General features: G+C 43.0%; 1 protein-coding gene across 4 annotated transcripts in view; it reads right to left on the reverse strand.

The window, feature by feature from the left end:
- The window catches only part of ZFAT (zinc finger and AT-hook domain containing), a 207,245-nt gene that overhangs the window by 94,445 nt on the left and 92,622 nt on the right, over window positions 1–20,178 (reverse strand). For all 4 annotated transcript variants that reach the window (XM_053559219.1, XM_053559218.1, XM_053559220.1 and 1 more), the window contains exons 8-10: window positions 14,522–14,609; window positions 11,254–11,403; window positions 7,908–8,081 (exon numbers count right to left, since the gene is read on the reverse strand). In XM_053559219.1, the coding sequence (XP_053415194.1) occupies window positions 7,908–8,081; window positions 11,254–11,403; window positions 14,522–14,609 (412 nt within the window). The remainder of the gene's footprint in view (window positions 1–7,907; window positions 8,082–11,253; window positions 11,404–14,521; window positions 14,610–20,178) is intronic.

Raw genomic sequence — 20,178 nt, forward strand, 5'->3', positions numbered from 1 at the left:
AATGTAAAGGTCTTAGCAAAATAAGAAAATGCTACAAAAGCTATGTTAACTAATGTGATGAAAATGTGTCAAACGCTCTATGAACCAAGTATATGGTGCCCCACGATCATACTAATGTACACAGCTATGGTTTAATAAAAATAAAGAAAGAAAGAAAGAAAGAAAGAAAAAAAAATAAAAACAACTATCGGGCGGCGCCTCTGGCTCAGTCGGTAAGGCGCTGACCCCATATACCGAGGGTGGCGGGTTCAAACCTGGCCCCAGCCAAACTGCAACCAAAAAATAGCCGGGCGTTGTGGCGGGTGCCTATAGTCCCAGCTACTCGGGAGGCTGAGGCAAGAGAATCGCTTAAGCCCAGGAGTTGGAGGTTGCTGTGAGCTGTGTGAGGCCACGGCACTCTACCGGGGGCCATAAAGTGAGACTCTGTCTCTACAAAAAAAAAAAAAAAACACAACTATCTACTTATGAAGTCAATTAAGTTCATGAACTCATCCTACCCGAAGTGCTACACACCTCATTGCTGAACATCACAGCAGTCAACTTGGGCCACCTGGTGACCACAGTGATCTTCACTAGTGAGGTGTGCAGGAGCATTACTAGGATAAGTCTGCAACCTTGCCAGCCCTCATACAACAACAGCTCTGATGGCCATTCCAGAATAAGAGTTCCAAAATTATTTTGAACATGGACTAGATGCTGATGTTGGTGCGTAGCTTCTGAAGAGAAGTACTTCGAAGGTGACCATAGTGATATTCAGCAGTGAGGTGTGCGGCACTTTTTTTTAGGATGAGTACACAAACTTAGTTGTCTGACTTCAGAGATCTGCTGGGATGTTTCAATACGCAGTCCTGGGATCTCCTGTAAACTGAAGAAGGAAGGGATAAAAGGTACTTCTTCCACTCAAACCTAATTTCCACACTCAAACCTCCACTTGTCTAATTATTACACAATACAAGAGTACTTGAAGCCTGGATAAATCCTCTTTGTAAATTTTACCAGAAAACTACTTAACTAAAGGGTTTGGGGGCAGGATGGCGGGAGGGAGAGACCCAAAGGAATTGGCGCTGAACTTCAAAGAGCTTTTTATTTCCTGGTTTGAGAGTTCTTGTTTGATTACATAACATAAAGACACTGCACAATTTAACCTTCCCCATCTGTGTGGGTGGCAGAATTACATGTAAATCTCCAGTCCACACATCATGTCTAACCCCTTTTTAAAGTCAGAAAGGGGGAAATGTGTTACAGCATTGTAAATTCTCACGTGCTGCTGGCGCACACACTAAGGGTTTAATCAGCCCTTTGTAGATCAATTTCTCCTTGTACATATTGACTGGAAAACCTTTTTAACTGAAACCTTCACCCAGAATGACCTATCATTTCTAAGGTACAGTAATGAGCTCCTTCGGGAAATAGGAATGCCATAAACAGGGATACATCACTTTAAATAAGCCAACAAATACAAAGAATTGGATTCATAAGCAGGTAGCAGAGAAGGTAATTACTCACTTCCTTTTTACTTCATTAAAAGATACCCAAGACTCACTGAATAGTGAGTTCCTTGACAGTATTTTATAGTATCTAATAAATAAGCATGTGATCTTACCTAATTATCTGACAGATGAAATGGGGAAGATAATTGGCACTTTTTGAGTACTATTATATCCCAACCACTTCATGTAAGACATTTTACATTTTTTTCACTCATTCAAACAACAAAAATTTATTGTACATACGATAAGGTGGCCCCTGTTCTGGGTGCTGATGATACAAAATAAACGCAATCAATCGATCAGTCAAAAATCCCTGCTCATTAGCTTGCATTCCCACCAGCAGTGTAGAAGCGTTCCCTTTTCTCCACATCCACGCCAACATCTGTAGTTTTGGGATTTTGTGATGTGGGCTACTCTTACTAGAGTTAGATGGTATCTCAGAGAGGTTTTGATTTGCATTTCTCTGATGATTAAAGATGATGAGCATTTTTTTCATGTGTCTGTAGACCGTGCGCCTGTCTTCTTCAGAGAAGCTTCTGTTCATGTCTCTTGCCCACAATGAAATGGGATCACTTGTTTTTTGCTTAGTAATAAGTTTGAGTTCTCTGTGGATTCTGGTTATTAGACCTTTGTTGGTAGTACAACTTGCAAAAATCCTCTCCCATTCTGAGGGCTGTCTATTTGCTTTACTTAGTGTGTTCTTGGCAGTGCAGAAGCTTTTTAATTTGATCAGATCCCAGTAATGTATTTTTGATGTTGCTTCAATTGCCCGGGGTGTCTTCCTCATGAAGTATTCTCCCAGACCAAATTTTTCAAGCGTTTCCCCTGCACTCTCTAAGAATATTTATAGTTTCATGTCTTAAGTTTAAGTCCTTTAACCAGTGAGAGGCAATTTTTGTTAGAGGAGAAAGGTGTGGGTCCAGTTTCAGTCTTCTACAAGTTGCCAGCTAATTCATCCAGCACCATTTATTGAATAGGGAATCTTTCCCCCAATTTATATTTTTAATAGGCTTGTCAAAAATCAAATGACGATAAGTGTCTGGGTTCACCTCTTGATCTTCAATTCTGTTCTATACATCTACCTCTCTATTTTTGTGCCAGTACCATGCTGTTTGGATCACTATCGATTTATCAGGAATGGAAAAAAAAGTATCCAATGTACTCAGTACTCCTGTGAAACCAATTTATAATAACTCACACTTGTATATGAAAAATGAAACACAACTTTAGCCTAGGATGAAGCAGGGAAGGGGAGGGGATGGGAGGGATAGTAGGGGATAGTAGGGGGACCACACTTATGGAGCACATTGCAAGTACAAGTTGGTTCCATCATGTGTAGAACACAAATGTCCTAATGTTGTAATTGGGTAAATGAGGTGAAAGCTATGTTGATTAGTATGATGTAAGCACTCCAATTTGTACAAATAATCAACACACTGAAAATGGCATAAATGTATTTATGATCTATGTACAAAAGACTTAATAAAAAAAAAAACTTTAAAAAATTTTTTTAAAAAAAATCCCTGCTTATGAAGGAAAGGCATAGCAATCCTAAGGAAGGAAGTTATATGGTACGCTGGAGAAAGGGTAGACCAAGGGGAAATAGTTAATAATGTAGAAGACAGTGTGAAGTAATGGGTGGAAGAGTTCCAGTCATAGAGACCAAAAAAAAAAAAGATAAATAAGGCAATGATAAAATAGAGGATGATGCGTCCAGGAGAAAAACCCAAGGAGGAAACCCAAGGGAGTGGTGGGGTGTTGAGGTTTTCTACACACAGAGCACCCAGGGAAGGACTTGCTCAGAAAGTGACCCTTTAGTAAAGGCCAGAAGGATGTGATGGAGGTTCCACTAAGTCAGGGAGGAAAGACCATTCCAGGGAGGAAAGGGCTGATGCAAAAACCCCGAGATGAGCCTGTGCCTGGCAGGGATGAGGAACAAGAATAAAGACATGTCTGGAGAGAGGAGGGTGGGGGGGGGGGCAGGAGGAGATGGGTGGAGGGAGGTTCAGGTGAGCTGTCTGGGAGGGCCGGGCTTTGACTAGGTATGATGCTGATACACGGGAGGGCTCTCAACAGAATAGCCATGGGCCCTGACCTTTGTTTCTGCAGATCACTGGCTGCCATGTTAAGGACAGACTTGTGGGGATAAGAGCAGTTAGGACGCTCTTGCAAGAATGGAAGCTAGAGATGACAATGGCTTGTGCCAGAGAAGATGCTGTGAGGGTGCTGAGAAGTGGTAGGATTCTGGATCACGTAAAGGACAGAACACCAGGTTTGCCATGAACCACGTGTGGGGTGCGGACCAGTCGAGACAGACCCAGGCTTCCTGAACTGAGCAATTCTGCCTGCTTTTTGTTTTTGTGCAACCTGGAATTAAGGGTGGCTTTTATATATTTTCAAGGTATATAAAAACAAAACAAAAAAGAAAAAAATAAAATTGGCAGAGAACAGATGTGGTGCTCATAGCCAAAAACACTTACAATCTCTTTACAGTTTGGTGATCCCTGGACCACAGGAGATGGGGTTTGGGGAGGCAGATCAGGGCTGAACACACTGAGTATTGAGGGGCCGTGCAGAAGTTCAAGTGTAGGTGATGAATGGGCAGTTACAGACACAGTACCTAGGCTTGGGGAGGACGCAGGGATGCAGACACAGTTTGGAAGTTTTCAGTCTAAGTCAGTGGTTCTCAACCTTCCTCATGCCACGGCCCTTTAATACAGTTCCTATGGGTTGCGGCCCACAGGTTGAGAACTGCTGGTCTAAGTGGTGTTTATAGCTGTAGGATGGGAGAGATCACAGAGGCTGCGAAAACATAAAGGAAGGCATCCCTGGGCTGAGATGGCAGAGCTGAGGAGGAATCAGGAGAGATGGTGCAAGAGCAGCCCACAGAGCAGTGGAGGCCAGGGAAGAAGGTTCACTTCCTGTCACCGATCCTCAAACCCACTCAGCAGCCCCGTTTTACTGATGAGGAAACTGAGGCCCAGAGAAGTGGATCTGACCATAGCCATCCTACTAAGGAAGTGGCAGACAGACTTGCATCTGGGTCCCCCCAGCTCTAGCTGTTCTGCATGGCCTCTCTACAGGACAACCTACCGAATTGTTACTGATACAGTAAATACAATTAATGCCAAGTAATTCTAGGAGCCTTTAAAGCAATGCTGCTTCTAATAAAAAGCTGATTTTCTGGGTAAAGGCTGAGAGCGGTCAAGGCCACCAAGCAATCACTATGAGCATGGTTCCCCAGTGAACTCAAAGCGCAGCACAAATGCTGTCAAACAGACCACGAGTTCATCCCCAGAGGTGGAGGGGAAGATATTTGTCACAACTTAACTAGAAAATCCCAAAATTTATCCAAAGGAACAACAATTAAATGAGAAAAACTAAATTTTCATTAAAAGAAAAGAAAATAGTATATGTATATATAACAAAATTACAGTTATTAAAACATATCTTGAAAAACAATATACTGGAACAAAAATCATTGAAACAGACCAAAATCTCAGAACTAGATCCAATATATTGGGAAATTCTGGTACTTCAAAATAAATTTGAAAGGATCAATTTCTCTGTAAATAAGCTGAGTCAAATTATAATTACTTGGAAACAAAGTAAAATTTCCAAACATACACCATAAACTAAAATAAATTTCAATAATATTAAATTTTATAAACATTATGAAACCATTAAGATAAAACTTGAAAAAAAAGTATAAAAATTTTCCCTCAAAATGATGACAGTATCTTTTAACAAAGAGAAATCATGAATGATAAAAAACATAAAGGACTATGTCAATAATTTAAAATGAGCAGTAAGACCCCCACGATCATACTAATGTACACAGCTATGGTTTAATAAAAATAAATAAAAATAAAAAATAAATAAATAAAATGAGCAGTAACTTAAATTATGTATGTAATAAGATACCATAACAAAATATAAAGGCAAATGATAAACTGGGGGAACATATTTACAAAATACAATAAACAATTAACATACCAGGAGCTCAAAGAAATAAAATAAAATGTGAGCACTTACAAAAAGCAATGACAAAAGTTTTTTTTTTTCAAAGTTTCTATAATAAATAAGTTATCAGGGGAAAATTAAAAGCATTTTAAAAAATTAAAAAAGAACAGCCCTTAGCTTGAGTAAAGGTACATCCTAGATCAGCAAAAGAGCTGTACAACTGGTCTATGAGCCAGCACTCTATTTACTAAGCCAGCCTTCAAGAAAACATGAGACAATGGTGTCAAAACAGAAACACAAATAATGAAACACAGCAACCCTGGCGGGAAGTGACCATCTCAGATTTGGAACAGACAAAGCTATTTCTGTACCTTTATTCCTCCTTTACCCTTTCTTCCTAGAGACCCAGAGCACTGAGGCTAAAAGGAGACCCAGGAAATGGAGAAGTCTCATCTCCTAATTTTGTACTATGATAAAGCCAAGGCCCAAGGATCAAAAGAAGTTGGCCTGCCAAAGCTGGCTACTATTCCAGCAGTATTCTCATTGCACCTAATGGCTGATGCCCATCTTCCCAGATAGCTAAGTGATAACTAAGACATGATTTTACAAATACCTCATCCTCCCAACAGTATCAAGAAACAATGCAAATTTACCACATTTTGTTAGAAAATATCCCATCATGTTTGTGAGGCCATTGCCTTTTATGAAGGTTGTATTACTGCTTTGAACACAGCACATATTTGCTCTTCTGAATTCCCTTTCCTGCTGAAGAACTCAAGAGAATCACATGTATTGACAACTGAGACAGGCTGAATGTGTCACTGTGGTCCCATGACACTACCCACACTGAGCTTATCCCTCCACGTCCCATATCAGTCGGTCCAGGGTCTCCTGATTAGACAGCATCCCAACTGCTCAAAGCTTCTCAGCAGAGTCCAGATTGCAGGACTAGGCATGATTCTACAGCACCCTTTCCAGTCCCTGTGACTGCCTTCCTCTCCTGGCCACCATGACCCAGTGCTCTAGACTTCCTTGCCTCTGGGAACAGCTGCTCTTCATTACTGGAGGACTTCAGTGAGTAATGTGCTATCATGTCAAGAAATGCAGTTCCTGCTTAAATGTTCAGGCAGCTCAGAGATCAGGAAGGTTGACTGTGGAGATGTAAAATCCATGAATAAAGACATGACTTTAATGATGTCATTATTCAAGTATGACTGCTTTATTGTCTTTTTTAAAATCTTGCTTATTTTTTTTTAAGAGAGTATTGCTTAAGTTTTTATAGTTATGGCTCTGCCTCTCCTTCAGCCTTAGACAAGCCCTTGATCCTTGCTTGTGATGAATCTCAGCCAAGCATTTAGCCTCTCAACTGAGCCTCTCAATCGCAATCAAATTCTAGCCAAGGATCTGACCAATGCACGCACAGCAGGACTGATTCCCAGAACATTCTTAAAATAAAGGTAGGACTCATTAAATGAATGAATGAATTTTTAATTCATATCATTCTCGAAGTTCTAAAATTAAAAATCATTGCTGAAATAACTTTGATTTTTATAGTGAACTCCAATTTTAAATATTATCATGCTAAAATAATATATTTATAAATAAAGTTTATTAATCTCATTACATGAGGTATTCACAAGTCCCTCACACATTTATTCTTTCTAAGAAAAATCAAAATTTTAAAGGTTTTTTTTTATAGTTTAGCTGCCTGTATTCCTCAAACAAATCTTTCCCTCCCTCTATGCAGCCCATCTGGGGTGACTATGCCCACTGTCCAATGTGCTGCCACCCACCCCAGACAGACACCCACTTCCTGGTGATCCTGAGCTCCCTTCCACCACAGCACTTGCCTTCACATGCCTGCCTGCTCCTCCGTCCTCCCTTCTAGGTTATGGACTACTTGGATTTCACCCTCTCTTCACAGCTGGCATGTGTAAGGTCTCAATCAATGGTTCTTAATGAATGGCTGAAACTAGGAGGTCACTTACATATGTATACTTGGTCAGATCTGCCCAAATGTTGTATTTTAGACTTAGCTCCATTTTGGACTGAACACAGGAACACTGGGACAGTTTGGAATGATAAAAGGATCCACTTGGAAAATCAGGCCAGGTGTCATCCAGGTGCCCCTCAAGATCTTTGGGCTCCAGATTGGGCTGGAGGGCTGGAGAGGACTGGAACCTCTGGAATCAGGGATCACTGAGGATGCCACATTCCTTGAGGCAGCTGTCCTCTCCACAGCCTCCACACATGTGCACACAAACCTGCATGTACAGTCAGTGTTTTCAGCATTTGTGTGGAGGCGGGTGCCACTCCAACCCCGCGTGTGGGTCCTTGCACTCTTGTTTAGAATGTGCATACTCAAAGACACATTAGCAGCTGTTGCTGGACTTGAAATGCAGCTTCAAACCACACGTGTAAGGGGGAAAGCTCACTCTGGACTCATTTACTCACCATCAGCTGTGTGAAGGAGCTTGTGACTTTTCAGTGTCCCTTTTGATTTGAATTTCTTGCCACACATGTCACATAGGTGGGTTTTCTCAGTGCTGTGACGATTCATGTGAGCCTTGAGGTTACTCTTGCTGCGAGTGGCATATTCACACAAAGTACACTTGAAGGGTTTCACACCTGCCAGGGGAAAACATATACATATCTGTATGTGTATTTACATGTGTGTATGAATCCCAAGGAACATGTGCTATGAATATGCAAAGTACCTGCTCTGAATAAAGCAGTGCACTCTGCTCCTAACACGCCACAATTTCCCCACCCTGGGCTGTTCCTCTCGACTGGGATGCCCTTTCCTCTGGGGTCTTCCGGGGCCTCCAGCCTGCAGCTTTCCCTCACCTTCCCAGTAGATGTCCTTACCTCCCTGTCTATGTTCCCAACTGCTGTGACTCTTTACCAGCTGGCATGTTCCCTGCACAGCATAGTGAGTCATTCACACCTGCCTCTCCCCAGAGTCTGAGAACTCTGTGAGAACACAGACCCTGAGAAATGTGCAGACAGTTATTAAATTAACTGAACTCAGTTAAACTGAACAAATTAAAGGCATCAAGGGCCTTTACAAAAACCAATGGGACCAGGCACCTACGTTCAGATGTAGAAGCATATTTTATAATACTTCGTAAATCAAACAGAGCTTGTTGCTGGCCAAGGACTCAGACTGGAGGGGCATTTTAGCATTCAATGCTTCCCTTGTTCAACTAGTACATACTGAAGACCGCCTTTCATTTTGAGCATTGAGGTTCAGGAGTCTCCCCTCAGAGCTCCGGTGGCCCTGGGCTCACCGTCACCCATGGTCATGGCAAGTTAGATGGGCCAGTAAACCAGCTTGCAGACCTCAGACCACCTCAGCACTGTGCTTCCCACATGGTGACGCACAAAGACACTGTCTGCTGCAAGTTCCCACCTTTTTCCACCAAGAGCCACTATCCAAAGCCACTGCAGGGGTCAGCCCCAGGTCATCGCTTGACCATTACAGAGCCTTGAACAAAGCTACAGGTCCATATGTTCACACATATGGTTAACTACCATGACTATTAAAATTGATCTCTACACCCAAACTATCCCTTATCTCTGCTTACTCTCAAAATAAAACATGGGATGAGAAAGACAGAAATAAAAAGAAAATAAAAGAAAGAGAGAAGTAAATAAAACATAGGTGATGGCCACAGTCATAGCAAGTAACCATGTGTGTGGAGCTTTCTGCACACATTTGACGTCTGTTGCTCAGAGGACCTGTAACTTTCTTTTTTCAAGGCTCTATAATGGTCAAGTGATGGACTAGGGTGGATTACTATGACTTTGCCGTTACCTAGGTTTTATTTACTTTCTCTCTTTTATCTCTTTGTTCACTTTTATTTATTTTTTATTTCTGTTTTTCTCATCCTATATTTTATTTTGAGATTAAACAGAGATAAGGGATAGTTTGGGTGCAGGAATCAATTTGAAAGAAGCCAAATACTGTAGTGAGAGTACAGACTTTTTTCCTTTGTGATTCCAACTGTGGCTCTTAAGAGAAAGTCACAGATTAGTAAAAACACAAGCAGCAGCAGCCTTTGGCTTTCTGAACCACTCTGAACTATCAGAATTCTGAAGTTGTTTAGAGGACTTTCAAATGGTAAATTTGCAATGTGAATGCATCATCACAACTTTAACTGACTTGACACAATAGCATTGGCCATGTATGAAAAACCCAATATTGGGGTCACCCTTCTACTGAGGGTTTTACATGAATTATCTCCTTGATCCTTACAACAAATCCCACAGTAGTTCATATTATAGGTAAGTAAACTAGGGTTAAAAAAAAGGGGATTGCTCGTCCCATCATATCTGGAGCCAGCTCTCTCTCATTCCAGAGCCTGTGCTCCTGTCGGGTGAGCATAACTACCTGGTTTAATGTCCTCATGAGTCATAGTCTGGTCTCCAGCCTCTGCTGGGCTCTCTCCTTCCATCAGGTCACCTCCCCACTGACTCCCGCAAGCATCATCCCAACCTGTCCTTTAGGCATTCACTGCTCAGAAAACTGCAACCAACAGCTATAAATGCCTTCAACTTCATGACAAAGAAACAATACGTGTGTATCCCTACCTGTCACCACTCTCACCCTTCACTCCTGTCTCTGCGCAGGAGGCCAGTGCTTCCTCCAAGGCAATTCAGTACAGGAGTGAGGAGGAAGAGCTGTGGAACCAGGTGGCATGGGTCCAATCCCAAGTCTATCACTTGTTAGCTGTGTGACCTTGGGCAAATTACTTAACCTCTCTGAGCCTCATTTTGCTCACTGGTAAAATGGGGATAATAGCACCTACCTCTAAAGCTATTAGAAATACTGAATCAGATGACTTGGGTAAAGCATTGTGCACACTGCCTGGCACCCAGTGTTCAGTATATACTGGTAAGTAGAAAAGTATCTTTCAACCTTGGCATTTGATCTCAACTCCTTCTGCCTTTTCCAGGTTCCTATTCTACCAGCTAATTTTCTCTTTACTGAACAACTAAAGTCTCTCCCTTACAAAGAGTTCCTTTAATGAAGGCATTTGTATCCCTTTCTGCATCTTCTATCTCCTCCAGGTTTATTTTCCTCCCTGCACCACTCCAGGCTCCTGACTAGCAGGCAGGGCCCTGATGCAGGTACCTAAAAGCAGCTTTTCCTGGCCCCTTAGCTCCTACCCTCATTCCCCGGAGGGCCACATCCTTATCCAAGGGGAGAAAGCAAAATTACTGCCTGTTATCTCTAACAAAATCTCCACTTCCAATTTCCCACAGTTACCAGAGTGGCTATCCCCCACCTGCTCTGCACATGCAAGCACCCCAAAAGCAGAGCCTACATTCTGCCTGACCACTCACCTTCCACCTTCTGAATTCCTTTTCTATCACAGTAACAGTAATAGTCCACACTGGTAGATTCAGAGGTCTCCTTGCCGCCTTCCTCTCCTTTTTTCATCTAGAATACCCATTCTACCTGGAGCACTGTGTTAGGCACCCACATTCCTGCCGTGAATACATCCCTGGTTTTCCCGTTCTCGTGACACTTGCTTTCTAGCAGGGAGGTCGTGGTGATTTATCACTGCAATTCCAGTGATCTATGAAGCAGCACATATCCCTACTAATTGCAACTGAAACTAATTAAGTAATGATTTCAATCACTGATCTTGGCTGTCTAATTCACACACCTCTTAGTGTGCTAAAGGAGTCCTAACCACAGGGACGTGAATGTATAGCTTCCTCCTGAGATACGGCAGAAATGAAAGAAGTGCAAAGTTAAAAGAACGTTCCATTTGGAAAGATGAATACTCACCTTCGTGAGCCCAGATATGCCGCTGAAGGTCTGAGCCATTCTTCATGAAATAGAAATCGCAGTACGGGCACTTCATGGCTCGCTTCCCAATGAGCCCTTTCAGCTGAACCCTCCTCCCTAGAACCTCAGAAATGGTGCTCATGGAGACCTCTAGAAAAAAAGTGGATGACAATCAGGAGACAACGAACTTCAGTGCAGGTCGATGTGAATAAACTCGCCAATGAGCATCACCAAGCGGGTGAATCAGGAAGCACTTCAGGGTGGCCGGAAACAGGACTTTTGTCAAAAAACTTAAGCCAGAATCTAGTCAAATTTCAGCTCCAAATACCTGTTAACATAAAATACGAAGAATGGAGGAACAACATCACAAGGCAACAAATGCAGAAAGCAAAACTGTCCACAGGAGAAGTGATTCACTTTCTCCCACAGTCAACATCACGGGGAGTCCTCGGAGCGCAGAAATGGAAGGGACATGGTCGGCAAAGCCAAATGCTCGGATCAGGGCTCAAATAAACCAACTGTGACTAAGACCTCAAAAGCACAGGCAACACAAACAAAAATGGGACTTAAACTAAAAAACTGTGCACAGCAAAATAAATAATCAACAGAATAAAGAGAATGAAAGAAATATTTGCAGAATATTCATTTCAGAGGGAAGTGATATCTAGAATATAGCAGAAACTCAAACAACTTACAACCATCAAAAAAAAAAAAAGAGAGACGTAAATAGACATTTTTCAAAAGAAAACATACAAATGGCAAATAGGTATATCAAAAGAATGCTCAACATCACTAATTATCAGAGAAATGAAAATTAAAACTACAATAGGAATCTTATCCAGCCAGAATAGCTATTATTAAAAAGTCAAAAACAAACAGATATTGGCAAGGATGTGGGGGAAAGTATGTAAATTAGTACAACCTCTATGGAAAACAGTATGGGGATTTTTCAAAGAATCAAATATAGAACTACTATATTCAATCCAGCGATCCCACTACTGGGTATGTACCCCATGAAAAAGAAACGACTATACTAAAATTATGAGTATGTTTACTTCAGCACTATTCACAACAGCAAAGATAGGGAATCGATCTAAGGGCCCATCAACAGATAAATAAAGATAATGTGGTATATATATATGTATATATACAATGGACTATTATTCATGTATTTTTATAACAGCATGAATGGAACTGGAGGTCATTATCTTTTTGTTGTTGTTGTTTGCAGTTTATGGCTGGGGCTGGGTTTGAACCCGTCACCTCCAGCATATGGGGCCAGTGCCCTACTCTTTGAGCCACAGGCACCAGCCTTTTTTTTTTTTTTTTTTGAGACAGAGCCTCAAGCTGTCGCCCTGGGTAGAGTACCATGGCATCACAGCTCGCAGCAAACTCCAACTCCTGGACTCAGGCGATTATCCTGCCTCTGCCTCCCAAGTAGCTGGGACTACAGGTGCCCGCCACAACGCCCAGCTATTTTTTGGTTGCAGTCATCATTGTTGTTTGGTGAACCCGGGCTGGATTCGAACCCGCCAGCTTAGGTGCATGTGGCTGGCACCTTAGCCACTTAAGCCACAGGTGCCAAGCCAGGAGGTCATTATCTTAACTGAAACAAGTCAGGCACAACAAAGTCAAATATCATGTGTTGTTGCTCACGAATGGGTGTTAACAACTGTGCACACATGGACATTGGAAGTGCAATGACAAGCATAAAAGACCAGGTGTTGTCACTCACACAGGAGTGCTAACAATGTGCACACGTGGACACTGACATGAAATAAGCAATGAAAACAGAAAGGTGGAACATGGGACAGGGTGATAATAAGGAATTAGTTCATGGGTATAATGTACGTTATTTGGGTTATGGCTGCCTTAGAAGCCCTGACTTGTCAACTACACCATTTATGCACATAACAAAATTTCATATATACCTCGTAAATTTGTACAAATAAAACAAATGAACCATATTTAAAAAAATAAAAAATAATGAGCCAGCTGGGGAAATTTTAAAAGGACTATTACCAGGTGGGGATAAGGAATGACTGTTAATTCTGTTTGCTGGTGATATGGTGGTTATGTAGAAAATAACCCTTATTAGCTGGACACACATTCTACAGATTTTTAAGGAGAAATCTCATGCCTTCTGTGATATATTGTGTGTTTTTGTGTACGTTTGGGATTCTCCATCATAAAAAATTTAGAATAATAAAAGAATGCCTTACATCCATTCATGAGCACAGGCTGGCCATTTTAAAAGAGTAGCTTCAGTTCCCATCAGATCATGTGTCACTTAAAAAGGACAGGTGTCAACATGGGACCTACAGAGCTGTGCCTCAGAGGATCACACAGCCACACTGTCTCAGCACAGACGACGCCCTCACGGCTCTGTCCATTCCCACAAGCGCCCTTCCATTATTCCCTTATCTTCCTCCACCTCTTAGCATCCAAATCAGTGAGTGGGTCCCATCCGGAGAGCAGACACAAAATAGAGAGAAGAGACAACGAGGGCGGGCGCACCTGTCCTCTGTGGGACTCGCGCACGCAGCGTGCAGGGCAGGGTCTGCCCTCATGGGCCTGTCTGAGTGGCACTGTGGGTCCAGGGATAAGGCTTACCTCGGCGACCCCCTGAGGACAGCTGAGAGAGTCACAGACTGGGGCGCAGTGGTCCGTCAGGAGGGCTGGGTACAGGGTGGGGAGCTAACACAGGCTGCGAGGGACAGCTTACAGGATAAACGGGAATCCCCCAGGCAGGACAGGAGGGGAAGGTTTAGGGTGGCAAGAACAGAAGCCAGGCATGGCTATCCTACCTGACTGGTGTCTCAGTCCTGAGAGGCAGGAAATGTGAGAAGACCCAGGGTGACAGATACTCCAACTCACAAAGGCTCCTCAGCCAACACCCCTTGTAAACCACCACTCCGGGAAACACAGACTTAGGACAGCGCATAAAGCAAAGGTTTAAGCCAGACCTGCACTGTATGTGACCCATCTACAAGTGTTCAAAGTTCCCATAAGAGGGAGGGGAATGGGAGTCCCTGCGCCTGTAGGGGGCGGGGGAAAGACATATCTAAAGAGCAGAAAAAAGAACAAAATGGAATAAAACATTACATACACTTCCCAGCTTTAAATAAAGATGACTGTTTCCCTTGAATTTATTCCTAGCTTCATCCCTCTTTATTTCCCTAATGTGCAGTTAATGTATAAGGCTGTATTTTAAAATAAACACAAGCACTTTAACATTAATCTTCCACTCTAAAATTCATGACCTTACCGGGATGGTTGGTCTTGATATGTGACTTTATCAATCGATCTTCTGAAAAAGACTTTTCACACACAGGACAAGAATAGCTCCTTTTGTCCTTAAGAGAAAGAGAACATAATCAATTGACTGTGTCATTTAAATCTGGCTCTGTAGAAAAATAACCACCACTATCACCACCAGCACCACACCATCATTATCACCACCGTAATTATTACTACCATCACCACCACCACCAGCACCACACCATCATTATCACCACCGTAATTATTACTACCATCACCACCACCACCATCACCATAAGTATTATCCTCATCACCACCCGCGAAAACACCCACAGCAGCAGCCTCAACAAAGCTAGACACAGTGCACTCTTCCAAGCATATGACATACAGCCTCCCCCTGACCTGCACAACCTGGTGAGTTCCATGCTGGAAGGGAGCAGTGGTGCTTAAAGGGCAGAGCCCTATGGAGGTGGTGAAGGGTAGGGCGCAACCTCCAGGCTCATCTCCCTTTTCTCTCAGAGATTGCTTGAGTGCTATTTCACATCACAATTTTCCCAGAGGATAGGTGTTACAGGTTGAATTGTGTCCCCCGCTCCCCCAAAAATCATATGTTGAAGTCCTAACCTCCAATTCTTCAGAATGTAACTTATTTGGAGTCAGGGTCTTTATAGACATAATCTAGTTAAAATAAGGTCACTAGGTAGCCCCTAATGTGGTATGACTGGTGTCCTTATAAAAAGGGGAAGTTTGGACACAGACACACACATGCAGGGAACAGGTCACGTGAAGATGAAAGCAGAGACCAGAGTGCTGCACCTACAAGCCCAAGATGGCAATAAACTACCAAGAGCCAGGGAAGGCTGGGGAGGCTGGAATACTCTCCCCACAGCCCTCAGAAGGAGGCAGTCCTCCCAGCACCCTGACCTATGAAAGGGAGATGCCTCTACCGGAGACCTCTACTCTCCAGAACCAGAGATACCTGCTGTTCTCTGAAGAAGACAGGCACATGGCCTACAAGCACATGAAAATGCTCATCATCCTTAATCATCAGAGAATTGCAAATCAAAACCACTCTCAGATATTATCTAACTCCAGTAAGATTAGCTCACATCACAAAACCCCCAAACTGCAGATACTGGTGTGGATGCAGAGAGAAGGGAACACTTCTACACTGCTGGTGGGACTGCAAGCTAATACGACCATTTTAGAAAGAAGTTTGGAGAGTACTCAAGAAACTAAAAGTGAACCTACCATTAGATCCTGCAATTCCTCTATTAGGTATATACCCAAATGGTCCCAAATCATTTTACAACAAAGACATTTGCACCAGAATGTTTATTACAGCCCAATTCATAATTGCCAAGCCATGGAAGCAGCCCATATGCTCATCAACCCATGAATGGATTAACAAATTGTGGTATATAGATATACCATGGAATACTATGAAGCCATAAAAAAGACAGAATCGTCACATCTTTTATGTTTACCTGGATGGAGCTGGAACATATTCTTCTTAGTGAAGTATCTCAAGAATGGGGGAAAAAAGTATCCCATGTACTGAATACTATTATGAAATCAGCAGATAATCATCTGCACATTCACAGGAATGATAAAACATAACTAAAGTCCAGAAAGAAGGAGGAGCGAGGCCGGGGGGAGGAGAGTGGGGAGGCCTAGAGGAGGGAGGGCATTTGGGGGGAACCTTACCTAATGTGCATAATGCAATGATACATTTCAAAATTATTAAGTATAGAGTATAAATACCACAACAAGTAAGTAAGCAAGGAGGTAGTTATGTTAATCAGTTTGATGTAAGCATTCCACATTGTATATCAAATCAGCACATTGTACCACATAAATGCATCAATATACACAGTTATGATTTAATAAAGAATAAAAATAAAATAAATACCTATTGTTTAAGCCACCCAGGATGTGGTATGTTTTTCCCCAAAGATCCCACGTCCACATCTTATCTTATAAAGAGCCAAAATCTGAGGAGAGGGCGGTTGGGACTCTATAGTCCCAGATGAACAAAACACAAAACCAGAATACGCAGACATGTTACTGCAAGGAGCCTGTGTGTTAGGGAGAATGTCAACACAGCCTTTGCTCACTCAGATGTCTAGCAGGACTAATTCCACCATTTATGGAGCCCCTGCTGTTGGTTCAGCACAGCAGCAAGTGCTTTCCATGCCTTACGTAAATGAATAGGAACCTTACAGCCTTGCCCCCAGCCAGTCTGCTCACATCTCTGAATAACACCAATCACAGTAGCTACCACTTCTTATGAATGTACTGAACAGTGAGCTACGTAACACACCCTATAAGGCAGTTAGGGACTTGCCTGAGGTCATGCCACCACAAAGAGCGGAGCTGGCCTCCCGAGCTCCCGCTCTTGTGAGATTGTGAGTAGCAGTACCCCATACAGGTTTGGAGTTCAGAGACCGGGGGTTCAAACCCTGCTTTGACCACATACCAGCTAAGGACCTGTGGGAAAGCGATGTAACCTATCAGTGTGCCAGTTTCAGCATCGGTAAAATGGCAATAAAAACTGTGCCTCCTTCACGGGGTCACAAGAAGAACCAAGAAGATAAAAAACGCACAGAGTGCTTAGATCAGAGCCAGGCCTGCCACACACGCTCCTAAGTCTGGAAGACCTCACTGCTGCGGCTTTAGCACCATCATCATGCAACTCAGACTGTCTCAGCCAGACAACTCAGCCAGCGCACCCTGGGAGTCTCCATGAGGGACCTAAATGAAGATCCCCCTAGTTCTGTTGGGGACTGGTTATTGCTGCTGCTACAGAACCTCTTCCGAGGCCAGTGTTCCCCACATCACAGTTAGAAACAGTGGGCTTTATATGAAAAAACAAAAACAAAACAAAACCCCTCTGAATGAGCAGTCTGGATGCACTGACCCAGCAATGCCTGCCACACTCACATGTCACAGGGTCAAGGAAGCTCTTGACAAACTATCCTGACCTTACTATCCAGCCAGCACTGCTGACCCCACCCTGACCACATCATGGAATCAGGGCTTCTCAGCACACTCCCGGCACTGTCGTACTCTGCACTTGACCTCGGGAAGCACCCTGGGGCATGGAGGGCATCCTGGAGGAGGCCCCTCACCATTTAGAGGGCTGTGAAGGAGTTTGCAGTGATCCCCCCCGAGGCCTCGCTATGTGATTTTTTTTTTCTTTTAATCTCTGATAAAGTCAGAAAGCAATTTATCTCAGAGCTTATCAGGGCCCCTTATTTTTGATGCCTTTGAAGATTCCAGAAGGACACAGATGTGATAATGGGTATTGGGGAAAAACAGGGGACTCTTAGGACTCATTTACTTCTTTTTCAAAACCTCAATTCTGTACCAGAGATGAAAACCCAACGTGACACAGCAACTTAAAAAGAGCATTGGTTAAAAGAGTTCCCAGCAGAGACAGGCAGTGTGAAAGACCCACACTATAATGATGGTAAAAGAACCCAGCCCTCAGATCCTGTTTGCTCCAATGGAAACAGCCTTCAAAGCAATCAGGACCCTTTGGAAGAGGGCAAACATTGGCATGCAGCCCCACACCTGCAGCTCAGTGCCTGGCTCTCCACTCTGGGCAAACCTCACCTGGTCTGTCAGTGTGAGGGGCCCCCAAAGGAACTGGACAGTCCTCAAGTCTGAAAATATCCAATCCATTCCCCACCACTGCCAAGTACATGTTACAGAAGCACAAGTGCACTGATAAAATATCTGACATCAAATTCAGAAAATAAAGATGGGGATTCCACTCTGAACCATATCTCAGGAATAAAAGCCACAGTTACGGCACCTGCTTTCCTCCGTGGGCTCACTCGTTCATTCCTCAAATGTTATAGGGCCTGTGTTATGAGCCAGGCACTGTGCTGAGGATGAAGGTGTGAGACCTTCAGGGGTTCACACAGAGTCCACCAATCAGCAAGGATGTCTACAGAAACGCAGAAGAGTGCAGAGGGGACACTTACACTGGAATTGACTTGAGCAAGTTAGAAAAGAACAAGAAGAAGTTTTCAGTTTAAGAACTCAAGAATTTTCCTAATTTTTCTTTCCACTGAAAGCAGCTCTGTTTCGGCATGACCTTCCGTTTAATTCAGAATCTCAGTTCTTGCTAAAAGGAAACTGTTCTATTCTCAAGAAGTTCTGGTAGCCTGAGGCCTCCTGTGCAGTGGCCTCAAACGGAGCAGCAGAAAAACAAACTCATTTTGTGATCATGTAAGAAAAGACCGTATTCTTCTGGCTCTTGGAAAGGAAAAGCATTCTGTTCCATCATGTCAGTTAAATAACATTTCCTCTACTTTAAAAAGAATACATTTTTTTAAATATACACATTTATATGTACATTTATTTACATACTCCTTTATTTCCAGAAAGATATTTGAGGTAGCTTCCTCTGATTTCTCTGTGCCTTGGTGAGAATATATTATTTCAAAAGATTATTTCTAGTAATAATACATGTAAAATTATTACATGTAGTACATGTAAATTTTTTTTTAAATATATGTATCTCTATAGTCAAAAAGAGACTACGTACTTCACAAAGACAGAGGCCAAGTATTCTAAATATCTGGTGAGAGATTAGCAGACTCTGGACGGATAACTTAGTGAAATGAGAGCTGAACTCAGACACATCAGAACCCAAATCCCCTTCTCATTCCACAAAAATCAAGCTTTCTAAAATCTTTCCTTTACAAAGTTGGAACAGTTCTGTAAAATGTGGATTCACTCTAGAAATGTTGACAAACTCTGTTCACTAGGTCTCCATATTTCTTTAATGCTGATACATTTTTTACTACAACCAACCATCTCATTACTAACAAGGAGGAAGAGATGGTGGGAAGAAACCACATTAAAGATACATACTCCTTCCCATCATCAGGTATAGCTTTAGCTAAGAAACAGTTATAAGAGTCACAGGAAGGGGCACTTAGCCAAATTATCCTAGAGTTCTAATGCAACTAGAAGGGAGCTGGACACGGGCCTATCCAAAGGATGGAGGATTACAGACACGGGCCTATCCAAGGGATGGAGGATTACAGACACGGGCCTATCCAAGGGATGGAGGATTACAGACACGGGCCTATCCAAGGGATGGAAGATTACAGACACGGGCCTGTCCAAGGGATGGAGGATTACAGACACGGGCCTGTCCAAGGGATGGAGGATTACAGACACGGGCCTATCCAAGGGATGGAGGATTACAGACACGGGCCTATCCAAGGGATGGAGGATTACAGACACGGGCCTATCCAAGGGATGGAGGATTACAGACACGGGCCTATCCAAGGGATGGAGGATTACAGACACGGGCCTGTCCAAGGGATGGAGGATTACAGACAAGGGCCTATCCAAGGGATGGAGGATTACAGACACGGGCCTGTCCAAGGGATGGAGGATTACAGACACGGGCCTATCCAAGGGATGGAGGATTGCTATCTAAACTTTCCTTAGTTTTTGTTCTGCATGAGAATCTGTGCTAAAAGTAGCAAATATTAAAACAAACACAAAGGGCAAGGCAGAATGATAACATCTCCAGCGCCATCTCCAGGGTCACAGGCAAGGAAAGCCAGTCCCACATCAGAGCAAGGACTTGCCTCATGCTCCACGCAGCACCCAGTGAGAACAGCACCCCTCTCCTGA

The sequence above is a fragment of the Nycticebus coucang genome, chromosome 13, assembly GCF_027406575.1.
Source record: "Nycticebus coucang isolate mNycCou1 chromosome 13, mNycCou1.pri, whole genome shotgun sequence".
Taxonomy (NCBI): domain Eukaryota; kingdom Metazoa; phylum Chordata; class Mammalia; order Primates; family Lorisidae; genus Nycticebus; species Nycticebus coucang.